General features: G+C 33.7%; 1 protein-coding gene across 1 annotated transcript in view; it reads right to left on the bottom strand.

Annotated features, from left to right (window-relative positions):
- PTPRQ (protein tyrosine phosphatase receptor type Q) overlaps nucleotides 1-15,655 on the bottom strand; it is a 210,444-nt gene extending 194,789 nt beyond the window's left edge. Inside the window, exons 1-8 of the mRNA XM_007457658.1 lie at nucleotides 15,602-15,655; nucleotides 15,149-15,260; nucleotides 14,245-14,471; nucleotides 13,836-13,905; nucleotides 9,216-9,415; nucleotides 7,822-8,071; nucleotides 5,900-6,028; nucleotides 2,980-3,126 (exon numbers count right to left, since the gene is read on the bottom strand). Coding sequence (XP_007457720.1) covers nucleotides 2,980-3,126; nucleotides 5,900-6,028; nucleotides 7,822-8,071; nucleotides 9,216-9,415; nucleotides 13,836-13,905; nucleotides 14,245-14,471; nucleotides 15,149-15,260; nucleotides 15,602-15,655 — 1,189 coding nt within the window. The remainder of the gene's footprint in view (nucleotides 1-2,979; nucleotides 3,127-5,899; nucleotides 6,029-7,821; nucleotides 8,072-9,215; nucleotides 9,416-13,835; nucleotides 13,906-14,244; nucleotides 14,472-15,148; nucleotides 15,261-15,601) is intronic.
- Between the last annotated feature and the right edge of the window lie 2,611 nt (nucleotides 15,656-18,266).

Genomic DNA, 18,266 nt, shown 5'->3' with positions numbered 1-18,266 from the left:
AAAAAAAAAAAAAAAAAAAAAAAAAAAAAATATATATATATATATATATATATATATATTCCAAATGATTTGCAGTTTGCAAATGAAAAAGTCTTAGAAAAAAATGAAATGGAGACGAACGGCATTGGGGTAGAGAAAATACATTAAAATAAGTCTGCCATTATCTAGCAAATTAAACTTCCATTAGAAGTGAATTTTGCAAAAATCTACTGAAAAATAAAAGTCACGGAGAATCCTGAAAAACACGAAGTTCAGAGTTTCTCAGTGATCTCCCTACAAAGATGTTGCTACTATTGGCAGAAAGTAGCAAATTGAAACTACTAAGGACAGACAAATGTCTTCACTTCCATAGTCTATTTATGGGGGAGTAAATATGGATTTCAATACTTTGTTTGCTTTTAAGAAATGATGTTAACCTCCTTAAAAGATATTTGACACTAGTGGCAGAGAAGTTTTAGGGGATATTGAACAAACAAAATTTACTTAAGTTTCTTTAATCCCGATACAAATAATAAGAAAATTCTGTTGCCTATGTTATATTCAGCAGATCACCTCATTTTGGAATAGGCAACTATGATGTTTTATAACATTAGAGATTATTAAATTATCATTTTTTCCCAAAACCATCTCTTCTTCATGCCTATGTAGAAATCTGCTCAGTAAAATATTAACGGATATGTAGAAACATTATGAAATACATAGGATAACTGCTTTAACAACATCATGTTGATTTTCTTTGATAATCAAAGTAGACCATGGACCATATGATTCTCAGTATTAGAGAAATCAGCCCCATTAAAATGTGATAGCATTTATTTTCTATAAGAAATCAATTCAATATTTTTCTATGAATATCTGGAGATTTGTTAGAACCCTAGTTATTTTAAACTATATTAATTTAAAAGCTGGTCCTAATTTAAGATTTAAATAGACTATAGACAACTTTTAAATATGGAGAAAAAAATAAATTGAGTAACTATAATTAGAATACAAAGAACCCTGTTGTATTAATGAATAAAAAGAATAATCTTAAAACTAAGGTATAAATTTTAATTGAAAGTATATAGTTCTAATGAATTATTAGATTGTTCTCATATAGTCTAAAGATTCCTTTATGGCAAAGTTTTAATTAGTAGGACCAGGATTAATTAGTGTTGTCAGAGTCTACATTCACTGCATTTGCCCCAGCATTCCACTTAAACTCCCTGACAACTCCATGGAGTAGCAGGCATGCAGAGGTAAGAACTGTGCCACGCCTGCCCTTAGAGAAACCCACCTGTTGCCAGTGGGTTCTCCTGAAAGCCACCTGGATGTGGTCTACATGGTGAGTAGTTCAGGAGGCAGTAGGATAAAACTCAGGATACACTGCTCGTTACAAAGGGCAAGGAGAGTCATCTATTCAAGATAACTTGGTGTGAAAAATAACCCATGTGAAATATGTTGAACAATGTCCTTAAAATTCTACTTATTATTTTGTCAATAAAAAGTACAGATATAAAGAAAGGGAAATAAATGCTTAAACGATATCCCGAATAAACAAAACGGCACTGTATGTGGCCATGTATTATCTATTTCCCTATTTTGGTCAGATGCTGTAGGCCAAGAATGATGACAATAAAACAATAATCTTAAATTGTGGATTCAGTTTAGGAGCACCCAAATCAGCTTGGCTTGAAAGAAGACTGAATTTATTTAACTGCATAACATGAGAATAGAAATGGGTCAGTTGGGTTGGTGGAGAAAAGACCAAATTCAAGGGCTCTAAGTATGACGAAGGCCAGATTGCTCTGTGGTGTTTGACAGCCACCCATAAATCTGTCTATATTTCTTGAAAATGCTTAAGAGCAGGTTTAGGTGGAGGTGTGAGAAATTTCAGGTCTAATGGAGAAGACAGACATACAATGCTAAGACTCTTCTGATAGAAATACAATGGAAAAAGTTTTGATATGAAAAAATGAGAACATTTTGTTAATGAGTGTGCATCTTTTTTAACCTGTGTATTGAAACCGTATACACATTAGAATTTTCATTTGAAATTGATGTAACATAATTTTTATGTTCTTTCAGTAGCAAAATATTATCAAGGGTTGTTCTTTGAAATGGGGGAGAAGTACAAAATTCCCTAATAGTTGCTGCCCTCTCATGGTGAAACACTTGAATGATTTATCTGATGAAGGTATGCCCAGCCTCGTGTGTGTGTGTGTGTGTGTGTGTGTGTGTGTGTATGCACGTTTATGTATGCACACTGTGTACTTAATTCACAAGTTACTGTATGTTAGCTATCACACAAAAACTGAAAACTTTTTCAAGTGTTAGTGTGACTGTAAAAAAATTATTGTATTCTCCTAAATAATTACAATATCTAAATAGAAATGAAGGCATTGAGCAAGTTTGGTGTGGGCCCAGAAAACAGGTTGTGAAATGGCATGGTAACGTTTTTTTAAACACTACAGTTTGCCTTAGTCTGTGACGTTTAATATATACAAATAAAAAATTTCTTCAGGAGAAACTTTTTAAAATAATTTCAGTATATTCTGGTAAATTTATATTATGCACCTTCCAGAAATCCTCACTTCCTTAGAATATCCTTTTGATTATAAATATACTTTGTTATAGGCATTGTGGGATACATGGATTTTTCTGAACGTTATTTTGTGGGAAGATAGAGTCAACATTAAATAATGTGGCTTAAACCATGTTAAATGTGTTCATTTGTTTAAGTATTCTTGAGATTTTGCCAGTACTATTCATTGTGAATTATGCAGGCTGATACTGCATGTAATGTTGATCTTTGGCCACTCTTATTATGAAGCATGCTATGGATTTAGTGTTCTAAGGAACACATGTTCAGAATGCACAATGTAGTAATCTGATAAGGAAATAACATGAAACAGGTAAATATCAACCAAATAGCTTCTAATACAATGTTTAACTGATGCAATAAAATTCTCATTAACACACTAGAGGAGGTGTTCTTACCTTCTGGAGGAGTGAATACTGAAATATTTGACTTGGGTCCAATCCCTGCACTGGTTTCAGCCGCAACATACACGTCATACTTTGTAAATGGTGTTAGATTAGTGAATGCAAACTTAAGGTCTTTTGTGCTATTATCCAAAATCTGACCTGCAAAAAGCAAAAGATAATTGTGGATTATTTACTCTTCAAGCATGTAATCATTCTTACATTTAAGTATAGAGCAATTAAAGTCTTAACCTATGCACTAACATTCATTATTACAATTTTAAAAGTGAATATATCTTAAACATTTAGCTTAGTGTCACACTGGTGTCAATTTATTTAAAATGGAAAAAAAATGAAAATCTTGCAGTATTTAAAATTACTTTTATATAAAGCCCTATTGAACCATAGTGTTATTTTTTGACATAGTTAAAATGAACACATTAGGTTTTACCAATATAAAAACAGTGACAATGTCTGATACTCAAATTCATTCAATTAAAATGCTAAATACTCTCACTATCTTCTACAAAAAGATATATTTAGAAAATTTCTGTAGCTTAGCTTCTAAGCAAAATTTCTTAACTGGGCCATCATCAAAATTCCTTAAATCCTCGACTTTATCTCTGAATAGTTTTTTTCCCCTTCTTGCTCTCACTGAAACCTAGCTCTCCCTTGAGACCACTGCTTCTGTTCCCTACGGTCACCCCGAATGGTGGTGACTGATTTTTCCCCGAAGACCTCAAGCGACTAGGCAGTCAGGTGTGGTATGTGTTCTCCTTGCTCCTCTATGCTCTTAGACAATTCTAGCTCCTCCTTAGAAAAGCCCCCAGCTTCAGCTCTCATGCCGTCGGTGACATCCACTGACTCTCATTGTTGTAGTGATCTGTGGACCCCAGGGTCACTCACTCTCATGCTGGATGGTTTTGCTCCTGCTTCAATGGCATTTTCTTCAATGCTACCATCTTAATTTGTGCTGATTTCAATATCCTTAGAGATCATCCTTAAATTACTTCAAGCTCTCCTTAAATAATCTACTCCTCCACCTGATCTCCATCACTCCCTCACAGTCATAATAGACATGGCTATTACCAATAACTGCAAATCCTAAATTATCTCAATTTCATGCAGCTGTCTCTGACCACACTTCCTGTCTCCTGATCACTACTCTAGAAGCCAGAACCAACAATTCTTTGGGACCTCCAATCCATTGATCTTACCACCTACTTTATTTTATTTTGTTTGGTTCCTCACCACTTGATGTCTACTCTTTATCCAGCCTCAGTGTCACTGTCAGTAATAATCACTGCCTTACATAAGCCCTCTCTTGTTGAAGGGAACTGGAGAAAAACACAAATCTGCTCTGACTGATAGCACTTTATTCATTACCACACTTCACATGAGCCCTAAATGGTACTCAGCACCTTACCTAACTTCGGTAGTACAGTCACTCTCTACTCTTGTAGGTGAATATTTACACTTTTCCTTCCCAGTTGATTAGTTGGAAAAATTAATCATTCAGAAGACATGTGCCACATACTCCCACCAATGCAACTGCCTATGTACTGCATCTGCACCCACAGACTCTGCCTTATAACCTGTTACAATGGATAAACCATCTGGATTCTTATTCAAACTAATCCCTACATTTGAGCAAAAGATCCCATTTTCTGCCTACACAAAGATATCTTTCCAATAATTCCTGCCTTTCTTACATCATCAACATATCCTTTTTTAAATTTATTCCCATCAGCAAACAAACATGCTTTGCTTGTTCCCTCTGAAAAGAAAACCTGTTGATGCTGCTTACCCCTCACCCCCACTACCCACTTCCATTCACTGCTTCACTTTGCAGCAGAACTCAAGAGCTGTCCATTACCCACTGTTCCAATTCTCTTCTCCCATTCTCTCTTCAGTCTACTCCAAGCAGGCATTTACCCCACATACTCCATCATAACTGCTCTTGATAAGATTGCTAATGACTTCCAGGTTGCTAAATTCGATAGTTACTAAATACACTCTCTTGACTTACCAGCCTCACAGATATAAGAGTACTTTGTCAAAATTTTGTAAAATAGTACTGATAGAAAAGGTATATCTGGGTATCCATGTGTGTCTATGTACTGAGGAGGGAAGGGGAAAAACAGACTACCATATCTTTAGGCCTGCAAATATTTCAGAATTTTAGGAGCATAAGGTACTCAAGGATGAGAAATAAAGTTTACTCATGTGTTTCATGATAGATTCCTAGAAGTTCCCAAATGAATAATTTGGACATTTGTCAATTTTTCCACTCTTCCAAATAAATGATAATATGTGAGTTTATGTTATTTCATTACTATCTCAAATAAACTTATTTCATAGAACCATAGAATGCAGATTATGAAAGAATTGTAGAGTTTAATCAACTTCTACTAATATAGTTTTTGAACCCCTTAAAATATTTGACAAGTGGATGTCCAGCTCCTCCTTGCTCAGAAAGATGGTGAACTCACTACATTATGAAGTTGCCCATATTACTTTTAGAGAGCCAATTATTAGAAATAGTTTCTTTCTTCTAAGCAGAAATCTGATTTAATATAACCGAAGCCCATTGTTCTTCATATATTTGCAATCAGAGTAAGTCAAGGTCCTCCTGTTCAAATATGTGAAGACATGTATCTCCTCTAATACTTCTCTTCTTGAGGGGTTATCCTTTGTTCTTTCAGCTCCTTGTCAGGAAATATGGAACATGGACAATGTTTTACCCTCCTTATACTTATTTATGATTTTAAACAAAAAGTTCAAAGAGCCTCACTTCCTTATTACATTTTTACTGTTTGCTTCAACTACAGGGTCTTTTAAAAACAGTTAAATACTTTTTAAAAGTTTGATCATAGTAACATATTTTATATAATTCTTACTCCAAAAGGTAAACACAAAACTGATTAAGACTTACCTGATGGTCCATATAATTCAACTCTGTAACTAAATTTTCCTGTAACTGTAGTTGGTGGGTCCCATGAAACTGAAAAGGACTTCCCTGTAATGTTACCTGTTACACAGTTTTGTGGTGGTCCTTCAGGCACTAAAATGATTACAGAAAAAAAATGAATAAATAATAGATATATATATAAAATTTAAAAGCACCTTATTAAATACACAAAATAAAACACAAAATCAGAGAAAAAAATAAAAGATCACACAGTAAAGTGTTTGTTTTTTCAACCTACAAAAAGAAAAATAGGCTATAATTGAAGAATTTGAATAAGTGGTGGACCATTAGATAACCTCCTTATTTGCAACAATTACTATTTTTATTTAATGCTGTATATGATTGCACAGGGTGTTTTATTCCTATATAGTTCATTGTACAGTTACATTGTCTAGAAGCATTTATACGTATTGCATTCAACAAGCCCCGGGCATCTGGCTTGATAAAAGCTCTCCCTCTGGTGTACACAGGTAGAAGGGGCAAAGAAATAACTCAACCTTCAGAATCTGTTGGCAGTGATTTTATTTTTTATATCAATATCTGTATTTGGTTCTGAGAGGAAATTTATAACCTATATTCGAATGTAACATTGGTAACATATAAAAATAATAACGATATTTAAAAATAGCCTTTTTCATAGACGTTTCTATATTTAAAAGAAAAAACTTTCTTTTAATTGAAATGAAACATTCCAAATTTTTTTTTTTTTTTGCGGTACGCGGGCCTCTCACTGTTGTGGCCTCTCCCGTTGCGGAGCACAGGCTCCGGACGCACAGGCTCAGCGGCCGTGGCTCACGGGCCCAGCCGCTCCGCGGCACGTGGGATCTTCCCGGACCGGGGCATGAACCCATGTCCCCTGCATCGGCAGGCGGACTCTCAACCACTGCGCCACCAGGGAAGCCCCCAAATATTTTTTTAAAACAAAGTTCTTGTCTACCAAATTTCACTTTGTGTGACCTTCATGAAATTCTTTCTTTTTTTGTACGAAAAGAAGTAAGGAGTATGGAAGAGGAAATGGTTTGATTCGAAGATGTTTAATTCAAGAAAAATCTTCAAATTTACATGTACTTAAATGACACCTATGTAATCAGAAAAAAATACTATGCTTTAGTGAAATTACCCTACAAGTAAAAATTTCCAGTAGCCTTAAAACTCATCAATCCAACTGAATTTCTGATACCATATATTTAGTATGGCATTATGTAGTATGTTTAGATGTGTGTGTCTATATATATGTGTGTATAAATGGGCGCTGACATATTATCATAATTAAATATATAAATACCATACCTAGAAATATGTACTCTTAGAATTTAGTAGTAATAATAGTATCTAATCATACTCATTTAGTACTAACACCATCTCCATAAGGAAGATACTATTACTGTCTCCATTTTTCACAAAAGGAAACTGAAATACAAAGAGGACACAGGTAGGTATTTTTTAACTACTGTTTTTATCTGATGCTAAATGTTAATCGCATGATATTTCTGCTACTGCAGGTGTTATCTCCACATCTGGCAATAGCAATATCAGTGAGAGAAGTCATCTACACATGACTATAGAAGATGAAGGACAGGATGATTACGAAAAATTGCTGGGGTCACAGAATGATAAAAGCTGATCTTAGGATCAAGGCTATTCAGGAGTTTCTTCTCTCAAATCTCCTTTCTCATTTTGGATGCTTACGTTAGTATCATAAAAGAGTATTGAAAGTGAAGATGCTCCGGAAGGGATACCTGTTTTTGAGTTATTGAAAAGGGAAGAGTTATTGAAAGGGAAGGAAGGTTTTAACAAAAATATCTACATGAAAAAAATGAAAGGTTATTCTATGAATAATTTAACTTCTTTTCCTACCAAAAAAAAAAGAAAGAAAGAAACCATACCTGATTCTGGTGTTCTGACAATTGTACTATCAATGTAACCTGCTTCAGTTGTAACAGCAGAAACTTCAAAAAGATACGTCGTATAAGGTCTCAAATGTGTCACTACAAAACTGATAGGCTCTTTCCACACAGAGCTAATCTTCCTCCCGGGCAACATGCTCGATGGGTAGGTGGTACGTGATGGAGGCGTCACCCTCCCGAGGGTTGGAGAAGGGCTGGTTGTACTCCATAAAAAGGATTCATTATTCTCCTAGTGAATAAAATAAACATCAATGGGAAAATAATGTGGTATCACTTGATGGCGATGATAAGGGTAATTCATTTTTTCTTTATACTACAAATATTATTCCTAATTTGTGTATGTGTATGATTGGGTAAAAGGTTAACAGATTCACTTACCCATTATAGCTACAGACATATCTGCTAGATTTTAATTATACCCACTTACCATCTACAGTTATACCATCAATACCATTGTCCACAGTTTTAGAACAGAATGTATTTACTGCATTCTTTACACCTTAATCTTTCTTATAAGTAGGATTTCATGTGGCTTTGAGTAAAGGTATAACTATAGCAAAATCATTATTCAGAATTTTTAAAGTTCATATTAAAAGTGCAAGACCCAAAGAGATGAAATGTTTTCCCTATTGTGAAATTTCAAACATAACGTCACTTTCTTACTATTATGATCATTTTTTCTGCAACAGTATTCAAAAGACAAAGCTAATAGAACATGTGTTTGTGTGTATATGGGCACATGTGTATATGTGTTTACGTGTATTAGATATCCAAATTAAAAAAATATTTTGTGACTTCTACAACTTAAAGCATTTAAAAGAAAAGTAATTTTGGTTGTTTTCTCATCAATAATATCACAAAGATAACCAAAATTAACTTTAAAAAAGCATTATTACAGTACTTCCAGGGATTTCCCATCTACAACTAGAGTAGTAACAAATTCTTCACTAAAGATATACACAACAAAAACAAACTACTTCCACAAACTTAACCTTGACTATTCCCCTCCCCTCCTCTCCTGTCACACGGAAGTATTATCTTTTTTCCAGTGATATCCTACGATTTCCTACTTCAGGGCTTATAAAGTATCCTCTACCTCCACATAATCTCCACCTATCCTTACTCCAAGGCCTATCACAAATGCCATGCCCATCATGTAGTCTTTCCAGAGCTCCCTAAGTGATCTGACATCTCACTGCTGAATTCTCAAACCTTTCTCTTATTCTGCCTTGACTATAGCCAACTGTATATCATATGATACTATAAGTAATCAAATAGCTAAGAATCATTTTGGTAAAATGGAAATACTACCAAAACTTCAAGATGTAATTTACCTAAAAATTTTGAGACAGAAAATGTTCCATGATACTTACAATACATTCTGGCAATTTCCCGGTCAAAATGTCCTCTACTCTGATTGAAACATCTTTCACTACTATCCCACTTCTGGCATGTTTGACGCTAATCTTGAAGCTGGTAATTTTGCCATTTGGTTGCCGAGGTAAATACCAAATCAGGCTTACTGCTGAATAGTTAAAGGCTTCGACTGTGAGATTCACCACTTTTCCTGGAGCTGGGGAAGTGAGAGGGATTGAAGGAGAGGAAAAACATTGTTATAAAACTTAGAATGGCATTTTTATAACATCGAGATGTTACGTTTCCCATGTTATATGAAATTAAATGCATAATACATTGTATAAAATCTACTTGGGTAATACTTTTTGAAATATATACTTGAGTATACGTTTTGAATTGACTTTTGCCTAAAATAAAGAACTGGAAATTGGGCCCATAGAGTTGTGCTTAAGAGGCACATAAGCTTTACTTCAGGATTATTTGGCCAATACATCCATCAATAAACTATTTCAAATAAGTCTGAAAAAATATTCAGTCAATAGTTGTTTGTGGTTATAGAAATTTGAATAATGAATATCTTACTTTCTGAAATACTTTGGAATTACATAAATTCCTTAGATAAAGAAGACGTGGCAAATTCAATTATATAAACATTTGCACCAAAAAGCACATTTCTAGAATGTATGTAAATATTTAGTGTCTAATATAAAATGGATACCACCCAATTGATTGTGGTTATTATATTTTGACTTTCATACACCCTCAAAATCAACTTTCATCAGAATTCATGATACTTTGTTATTAATAATCTACATAATAATAAGCTACATGCTATCTTAGTTGGAATGAGATAAACATGAGGCCAGAGTGAAGAAAAATGATACTTATTAATTCAAGGTTAATTATGCAAAATTGACCAAGTAGAGTAAATAATCAAGGTCCTTTAGAATATAGAACAACCATGACAAGTCACTAAAGAAATAAAAACAAAACAAGATGTTTGGGGTAAAACAATATAAATGATAGTAGAAGTGCCTAGTATTGAGAAATCAAACAACCAGAGTTTAGGTATACATTGTAGAGAAGAATACCAAAATGTGATTTGTACATGAAAGCCATATAAAATATATAAGAAAGTTAGGTCCTGGGCAGGAGAGCTGTATGTGAATGGGCAAGAGAGCTATATGTGAATGATATGAGTTAAACAGAAATTAAGAAACTTAACAACAGCTGCATTTTAATGGAAAAAAGTAAAATACAACAATTTGGGAAGATGATTAATCATTAATAATGGATGTCATAATGGATAGAAATTTTTTTCTTCAAGAGAAACTGATAAATGGAATTAAAGTTTAAGAAGGACAGTCTAAAGTATGCAAATTTTATAAGAATGCCTGAAACATATATCAATAACAGACTGCATACAAGCTGGCACATTTCCAAATGGGCCTTAACAACAATCATGAGGAAATGCCCAAGTGTAGAGAAATTTGAATTTACAAGGTAAACAAACCTTTATTACATTCCAAAACATGATTTCAAAGTATCTTTTAAAGTACACAAAATATATTAGCTAAAAATTAATTAAATCTGTTAAACAACATTTAGTGAAAAAGAGGTTATTTTTATTCACTTAAAATTACATTATTTTTGCCTCAGTAAAATCTGTGTGTTTTCCTTTTGTGACTTCATGGTGTCTGAAGACTAATTTTGGCTGTTTTCTGTAGCTGACAGGTCTTCCCCTACTTTAAATATTCTAGTTTCTACTTCTGGATTTTTAGGTATCGAAATCCCATCATCTTTTGCTTTTTATAGTGAATTTATCCATCTTGGTCCAAGTAAAGATCTGACACTAAAGCACCAAAAAATTCTGTTTATAAATCACTTCACCTTTCAGATAAGTCTTCCACACACTCTGAGGGCATAGCTAAACAAGTGACTTGCGTAAATATATAAGTATGTGAAACTAATTAAAACTTTTCAAAGTGTATACTATACAAAACATACATTTTCTTGAGCCAGAAAAAAAAAAAACCTTTTCTAAATCAAATATAGAGACTTCTAAAAGAATCTTCTACATTTCCAAGGAGCCATCAAGTTAGAAATGAAGGTACAAGAGATATTTCTAATATTTTAAAGCTAAAATTCTACATTTGTCTGAAACAATGCTGTGTGAGAAGTAAGAAAGTTGAGATTTTTGTGCTTGTGGATGTGATACCAGCTCAGTATGGTATAATGGGTTAACTTTATATTTTGGAGTATTTTTACTCATGGAGAAAGAAATTATTTCTGGTTTAATAATAATAAATTCAATTTATTTATTCCACAGAAATTTTCCTTAAATTTAGGTCTGTGTAGCATAAATAATAAAAAGGAGTCCTTGGGGGAAAACTTGGACCTAACTGATCTAACTAAATTTAGGTTTATATTTTTACCACTTAACATTTTTTTTAAAAAACAAAAGATAAGGCAAGACTGATTATGTGATTATGTAATTTCCCCAAGAAAACACAGCAAGTCAGAAACAGAGTGAAACTTAAGTTCCGGTATTATTTTCACGCCATCCTAGAGTGTTAGTCTGTCCCAATCATAATTTGCCAAGAGAGCAAATAACTCCAGAAATTATGTCAGTTAGTAGAGTATAAAATATATAAAGTTCAAAATACTGTCAAGTTGAAATCATAATCTGCGTGTACCAGGCTTTCTCAGAAGCTGTATCAAGATGACAGTTTAAAAAAAAGAATAAACTATTTGCTAAGTCAATCAAAAATTATTCCAATTATTTTCCCTGAAGCTAAAAACATAAGTAATAAATTTTTCTTTTATATCCTAGTGAATATTTAATTTAAAATAATAATTTTCTCAATTTTTAGTTGTGCTAATAATCTGAATGTCAGTAGGTTCAATATCAATAGGAAAAAGACTTCATGAATCATTAATTTCTAATCTTAAATAAACTCTAGAACTTTCTCTTAATTCTTTCTATGGCATAGAGCATATATTCACATGCTTCTCTTGATGGGGTCTCAAATAAAAACTGGGCCATAAAGCTTGGCACATGTTTCTTTTAACATTATAATTGCATAATCCCCTCTAGATATACAGGGCCCATTTCAATGTATCCCTTTGGCAGTGAACCACTGGATATTTTTATCTTTATCTGTATCTTTATACAGAACATTTATAGTTGCACAAAATTACAGAAATTGTTTTTATAGCACTTCTCACCAATCTAGTATATTACTTAGTAACTCATTTATTTATCTTAGCCCAGTAGAATATAAGCTCCACAGAAAATATTTGCGATTGATTGGAGATGCCATTCTTTGTGCCATTTTTCTATTTATTGGTTCTGACTGTTTGCTATTATATAAATAAACAGCTGAATTACTAAATAAATAAAATTACCTCCATTCCATAACAACTTATTTTCATCACAAAGTTTATGTTCTACTAGGCTAATACATACAATAAAAAGTAAGCAAGTAAATGTGTTACATGTCAGGCTTGTCCAATGGAGAAAAATAAATCTGTTGGAAATAAAGATGGACAGAAGGAAACAGGGGCTATTTTAGAAGGTGTAGTCAGGAAAGGTAAAGTGAAATCTGGATCAACTGGGGAGAGAGTTCTACAGATATTTAGTGAAAGAGTATTCCAGGCAGAGGGAATAGCAAGAGAAAAGACCCTAAGATGGAAGATCAGTATGGCTGGAGTAGACAGAGGGAGAGAAGAAAGGTAAGAGATGAAGTCAGAGAGGGGAAAGGGCATACAGAGCACTGTAGCTCATGGGAAGGACTTAGGTTCTTGCTCTGAATAAGACAGGAGCGATCTTACGAGGAGAGAAGTAACATAGTCTAGCTTCTGTTTCAAAAGACTGTCGGTAGAGTAAACTATAGGTAGGTAAGCTGGAAACAGGAAAACCAGTGAGGAGACTTTTGCTTGTTCAGGCGAGAAATGATGATGGATTACATAGGGTGATTAACAATAGGGGTGAGATTCAGGATATATTTTGATATAATGTTGGCAGGGTTTGTTGATAGATTAGAGTATACTATGAGAGAGAGGAATCAGGATGATATCACATTTTTCCTCTCAGCCATTGGGAGAATGGAGGTAGCTTAAATTGGTTTGGTAATGATTGCATGTTATGGAATAATATGATAACCATTATAATCTGTATTTCCAAAAGTCTAACGTCATAATAATACTTATGATTTGATGTTAAGAGGAAAAGGCAGGCTATAAACTTGCATAAATGGCACAAGCCTACTTTTACTAATATATAGTCACAAAGACATATAATCATTGGAAAAAAAAGATCAGCCAGAAATGGACCAAAAGGGTAACAGCATTTTTTATATAACAGGGCCATGGATAACTTTCATTTAGGGTTTTTCTTATTTCTTTTTTTTTCAAAGTTTTCTAAGATAACACTTAGTGTTTTTATAATCAGAAAGAACAATACACATTTTAATGAGTAAATTTACTATCCAAGAAGACTCTAAAAGTAATTGAAGGGCCATGTTGCTGAAAATTTTATGCATTTTAGTGCCGGATTTTGTTTATATCCCTATTTATTTTCAATGACAAAAACTCATAACGAAGTTAATTCAGAACAAATGATTTAGGAAAATTACCACTTTCTGCAGTTTGGAAGAGAAATGGGTCACTAAACACTCCAATGCCAGCACTGTTTTCAGCAGCAACCTAGAAAAGACCAAAAGAATTACATTCAAGCTTTATACTCTCTAATTAAACAGAATCTGAAATAATAAAACTTTGATTTGTCCAGAAGATAAATGATAAAGAGCTGACTGTCAGTAGGTTCAATATCAATAAGAAAAATAAATTATATAAATACACATAAAAATGAAAAGAGATTATAAAATTTGTTCAAGTTTTAAAAGCCCAGATGGGCAACGAGGCCAAGACTCAGATGGATCCTTCTTCAGTCACTTGCTGCAAAGGCTTGACCTGGTGGGATAAAGCTCCTTCACTTTTAAAATGAATGAATATTCTAATACTAACTATTTACAAAATAATTACCTTGATTTCATATGTTGTTCCAGGTTTAAGATTAGTAAGAAGAACTTCCAGACTGTCTGGCTTTGCTCTAACTTGTGTACACACTGCTTGCATCCATGGACAAACTTCCTTATATTTTACAACGTAAGATATAATCCTTCCATTTGGATTAGGTGGTGTATTCCAAGACAGAAGAATCCCAGCAGATCCGACCCTTTCCCCTGCTAGGAAGACTGGAGGCCCTGGTTCTATTTTTTTGAAAAAATTCATGTTGTTATAAGGTCAAACAACTACTACTGTATTTTCACAATCATATGTAAGAAAAATATCTACAAATTGTAGACTTCTGAAGTTCCCAAAGACTAATGGTCTCATAAGTGTAAGTTTATCCTCCCTAGAGCTTTGCTACCACAAGAAAAAAAAAAAAAGATTAAATGCTTTGGGGAATACCAAAAATAGTCTTTTATAAGAATGTAAAAAATGGAATGCTACTAAATACTACAGGCCAAATATACTTTTAATGCCAAATCATCTTTTTAAAAAAACTTACTTGATGCAAGGCTTATACACAAACACTAAGAAAACAAGAACCAGGCTTACAAACTGAATAACTCTTTCAGAGCAACTATAGTGAGTTTATTTTCACGGCTCTGTATTATTTAAACATTACCATTAACAGTGTTTCTGATCCATTTCACAAACAAGTATAGAAAAATTATCTTTGCTCTTTGAAAGTAATGGAAGATAACTAGTAGAACTCAGGTTCTAAACAGATCACTTTCTTAAGTTTCCATTTTGCTTTAATTACTAAACTGTTCTCATGCATACAATGCACATATCACCAATGTAAATATTTCCATCCAACAGATTTATAATGGTTCCAAATACTTTGTAAAAAAAAAAAAAAAGGAAAACATATACTTACTTGTCACATTCGTTGTCACTGTTCTACTAACAGGTAAGCTGTATGTTGTAGCAGAAATGGAAGAGATGGTTACATCATACCGCGTACCAGGAACAGCATTAGAAACATCAACCTGGAACACCAAAAGCAAGTGACTGTGTTAAAATTCTGAAAAGCAAGAAAGTTAAAACCATAAATCTATCACAATCAATAAAATAAAGTAACACTTCACTACATAACTCTGCGCTATTTAAGATATCACAGTATATTTCCTATCACTGTAAAATATAAATTTGTTATATCACATAACTATTTACCAAATAACAGATAACAAAAACTTAACAAAACATACTGCATTATCAAAGACTAAATCAGTATTTCTATCTATCCTAGTTCATTGTCACAAGAAACAACTATTTAAGAGTCTTAAGAAAATTACAGTCCATTGCTTATTTAAGAGTGTGTACAAAATACCTGTGTCTCTGAAGTTCCAATAAAAAGTAAAAGAAAAATCATAAGAAAATCCATCATTATTACATTTTTCAGGCAGTGGAATCACATTGATGGCTCTAGAGAGAAATGTTGCCTGCATTAATGATTTAAAGACAGATCCTCCTGGCAAGTGCACAATTAATGAGCGTGGATTACTCAATAGCTCTGCCCTTTCATTGTTAAACTATTCATGAACCCTTGGATCATTGGCTGTAGGTTCAGGGTAGACTTAAAAAAAGAGACACAGACGTTACTAAGGTAACAGTCCACCAGTGCTGAAACTTAAAACTCATCAATTCGGCATCCGTGTTTTTGTCTTCATCTTATGCTTTTAAAAAGTCTCAAAGGAGTAAGTTTTCATGGTGGATGAGTTTCATAAAGAACTTTCCTATTTGGACCAAATATAAATACAAGTTAGTTTGGCAAGTACGATAATGAAAACTATACCTGATATTCTCCACCTCCAAGATCTTTGATAGTAACAAAGCCACTGTCAGGAACAAGATCCACGTGAAACCCATCCACATGGCCAGAGGGTAGGCTCCAGTGCAGAGAAAAGGAATGTGCAGAAATATTGAAGGCTTTAAGTTTCTCAGGTTTTTCCGGTTCTGATATTGAAAAACAGAGGTTTAAAATAGTTATTCTCCTAAACCTTCAAAGAAAAAAGGAAAATCAATAGTCTAAGGGCCAGGTTTCAAAATAACCAAATTGTCAGAAAGCATCAGATCCTTTAAATTATCTCTAGCTCTGTGTAGGTGTTAGGCATGTATATCTTTAAAATTAGCTAGTTTCTAAGCTTAATTATCAAAAATGATACATCAGTTCATATATCTATTTCTGGGATATTCCTTACCTACTGAAATCTTTTGGTTGACCAGATAGTTTTTTTTAAGCTTATGCTCTAATTGAAAAACTGAATCATTTTAAAGATAAGTAAGTACAAACTACTATCCAATTACCTGGATATTTATCAAACTGAAATAAATACCCAAAAAATATCAAAATCTGCCTAAATTTCATATTGGAAACGAAAAAAAGATAGTTTTTAAACAGTAAGTAGTAAGTGTCCTAGCCATTTCAACCATATTTTTTCTACTTTTGCTTCCACTGTTTCCAAAGTTTTGTTTATGCTGCCTGTACCTACTTGAAGGGAGTTTTCTATGTAAAGTTCTTTGGATTGATGGCCAATGAGTCAGATTTGTACTCTTCTTATCTTTAGTGCAGATTCCAAACAATATATGGGGAGGGACAGAGATTATTAAGCCAAGCATGCGAAAAACATCCTGATACAGATCCAATCTAACACTATTTCCAAAATAAAGTAGTCTGGAATTAGTCACTGAACTCCATTTATCATTTTAAACACTCCCGCCCCCTGCCACCAGAGATGATTTGGAAATCGATATATTAAAAAAATAAAGTGTACATTTCCTAATAAAACTGATAGGGCACATTGCATAAAATAGATAACAGGTCAGTTTCCTAGTATTTTTTTTGGGGGGGGGGATATACTTTTAGAATGGTTTTCCTTATCTCCTTTAAAAAAGAGTCATGTACCAAAATGCTCATTGAAAAGTTCCTTTAATGCTTGTAATACAACTGTCTCCCTAGTGGCCAAAGCTAACATCAATCAATTAATTTTCACATGACATCCTCAAAGATACAAACATTCTCTTGGCATCATCTCCAAGTTGTCCATTCAGTGAGCACTACAGTTTTATAATGCCTCTTTAGAAATGCTGCAAACCTAAGGTGAAAGATCAGAGAAATACCCAGTTTGTGATGGGTAGAATTTCTTTGTTGTACATAGCTGCTGGCATTTTTCCTGGATGATTCTGCACACAGACCTATGTCTTCTGTATTTTCAGGCTTGAGAGAAAAGAGCTTGATTCTCCTGGCCAGCCCACTTTAAAATGGACAAAAGTCTAACATGACAGGAGTCCGACCACTACTGGTTTATGTAAGGGCTGATACTATCTCTTCAAGAGTCCTAAAAAGTAACTAACATTTACGACATCTTAGGCAAGAAACTAGAAAAAGAGCTGGGATGAGACTTTGGAAGAAAAATGAAGACAGAAGTGAAGGGCTGTTTACTGAGATGGTGGGGAGATAGGATGCAGTTTCCTAGACTGTGGCTTAAGATTACACACTGAAGAACCCTTGGCCAAGGATGAAGTGTGTCTCACCAAGAGGAGGAAGAATATATTTGTCTGGAAATTTGCCAATCTGATAAAAAGGGAAGGCCTGGAAGCTTCAGGACAGTTTGGTAAAGACCTTTCAAAGCAAAGTGAATAGAAGCCCTGGAAATGGACAGAATTTAAAATGACTGAGAAAACCAGCCTGCGTTTTGGGATCATTTAAAAAAGAACAGTCTGATGATCATGTAGGCCACAATAAACATTTTAGATTTTTTTCCCCTAAATGCAATGGAAAACATTGAAAAATTTTAAGCAGAAAAACAGTCTGACTTTTTTTTTAATTTTAAAAAGATTACTCTAGAATATGGGCTATGAATTGGACAGAAGCAAAAGTGGCAGCACCAGGCCAATTAGTAGGATATTGTGGTAGTCTGAGCAGAGAGGAGGGAGGCTTGCCCTCAGGAAAAGGTAGTAGAGATGAAGTAATGCTTAAGTCATTGTGAAAGAGT

The sequence above is a fragment of the Lipotes vexillifer genome, unplaced genomic scaffold (genome assembly GCF_000442215.2).
Source record: "Lipotes vexillifer unplaced genomic scaffold, Lipotes_vexillifer_v1.1 scaffold117, whole genome shotgun sequence".
NCBI classification, from domain to species: Eukaryota; Metazoa; Chordata; class Mammalia; order Artiodactyla; family Lipotidae; genus Lipotes; species Lipotes vexillifer.
The sequence above is the reverse complement of the archived record's forward strand: the minus strand, read 5'-3'. Positions and strand labels throughout refer to the sequence as shown.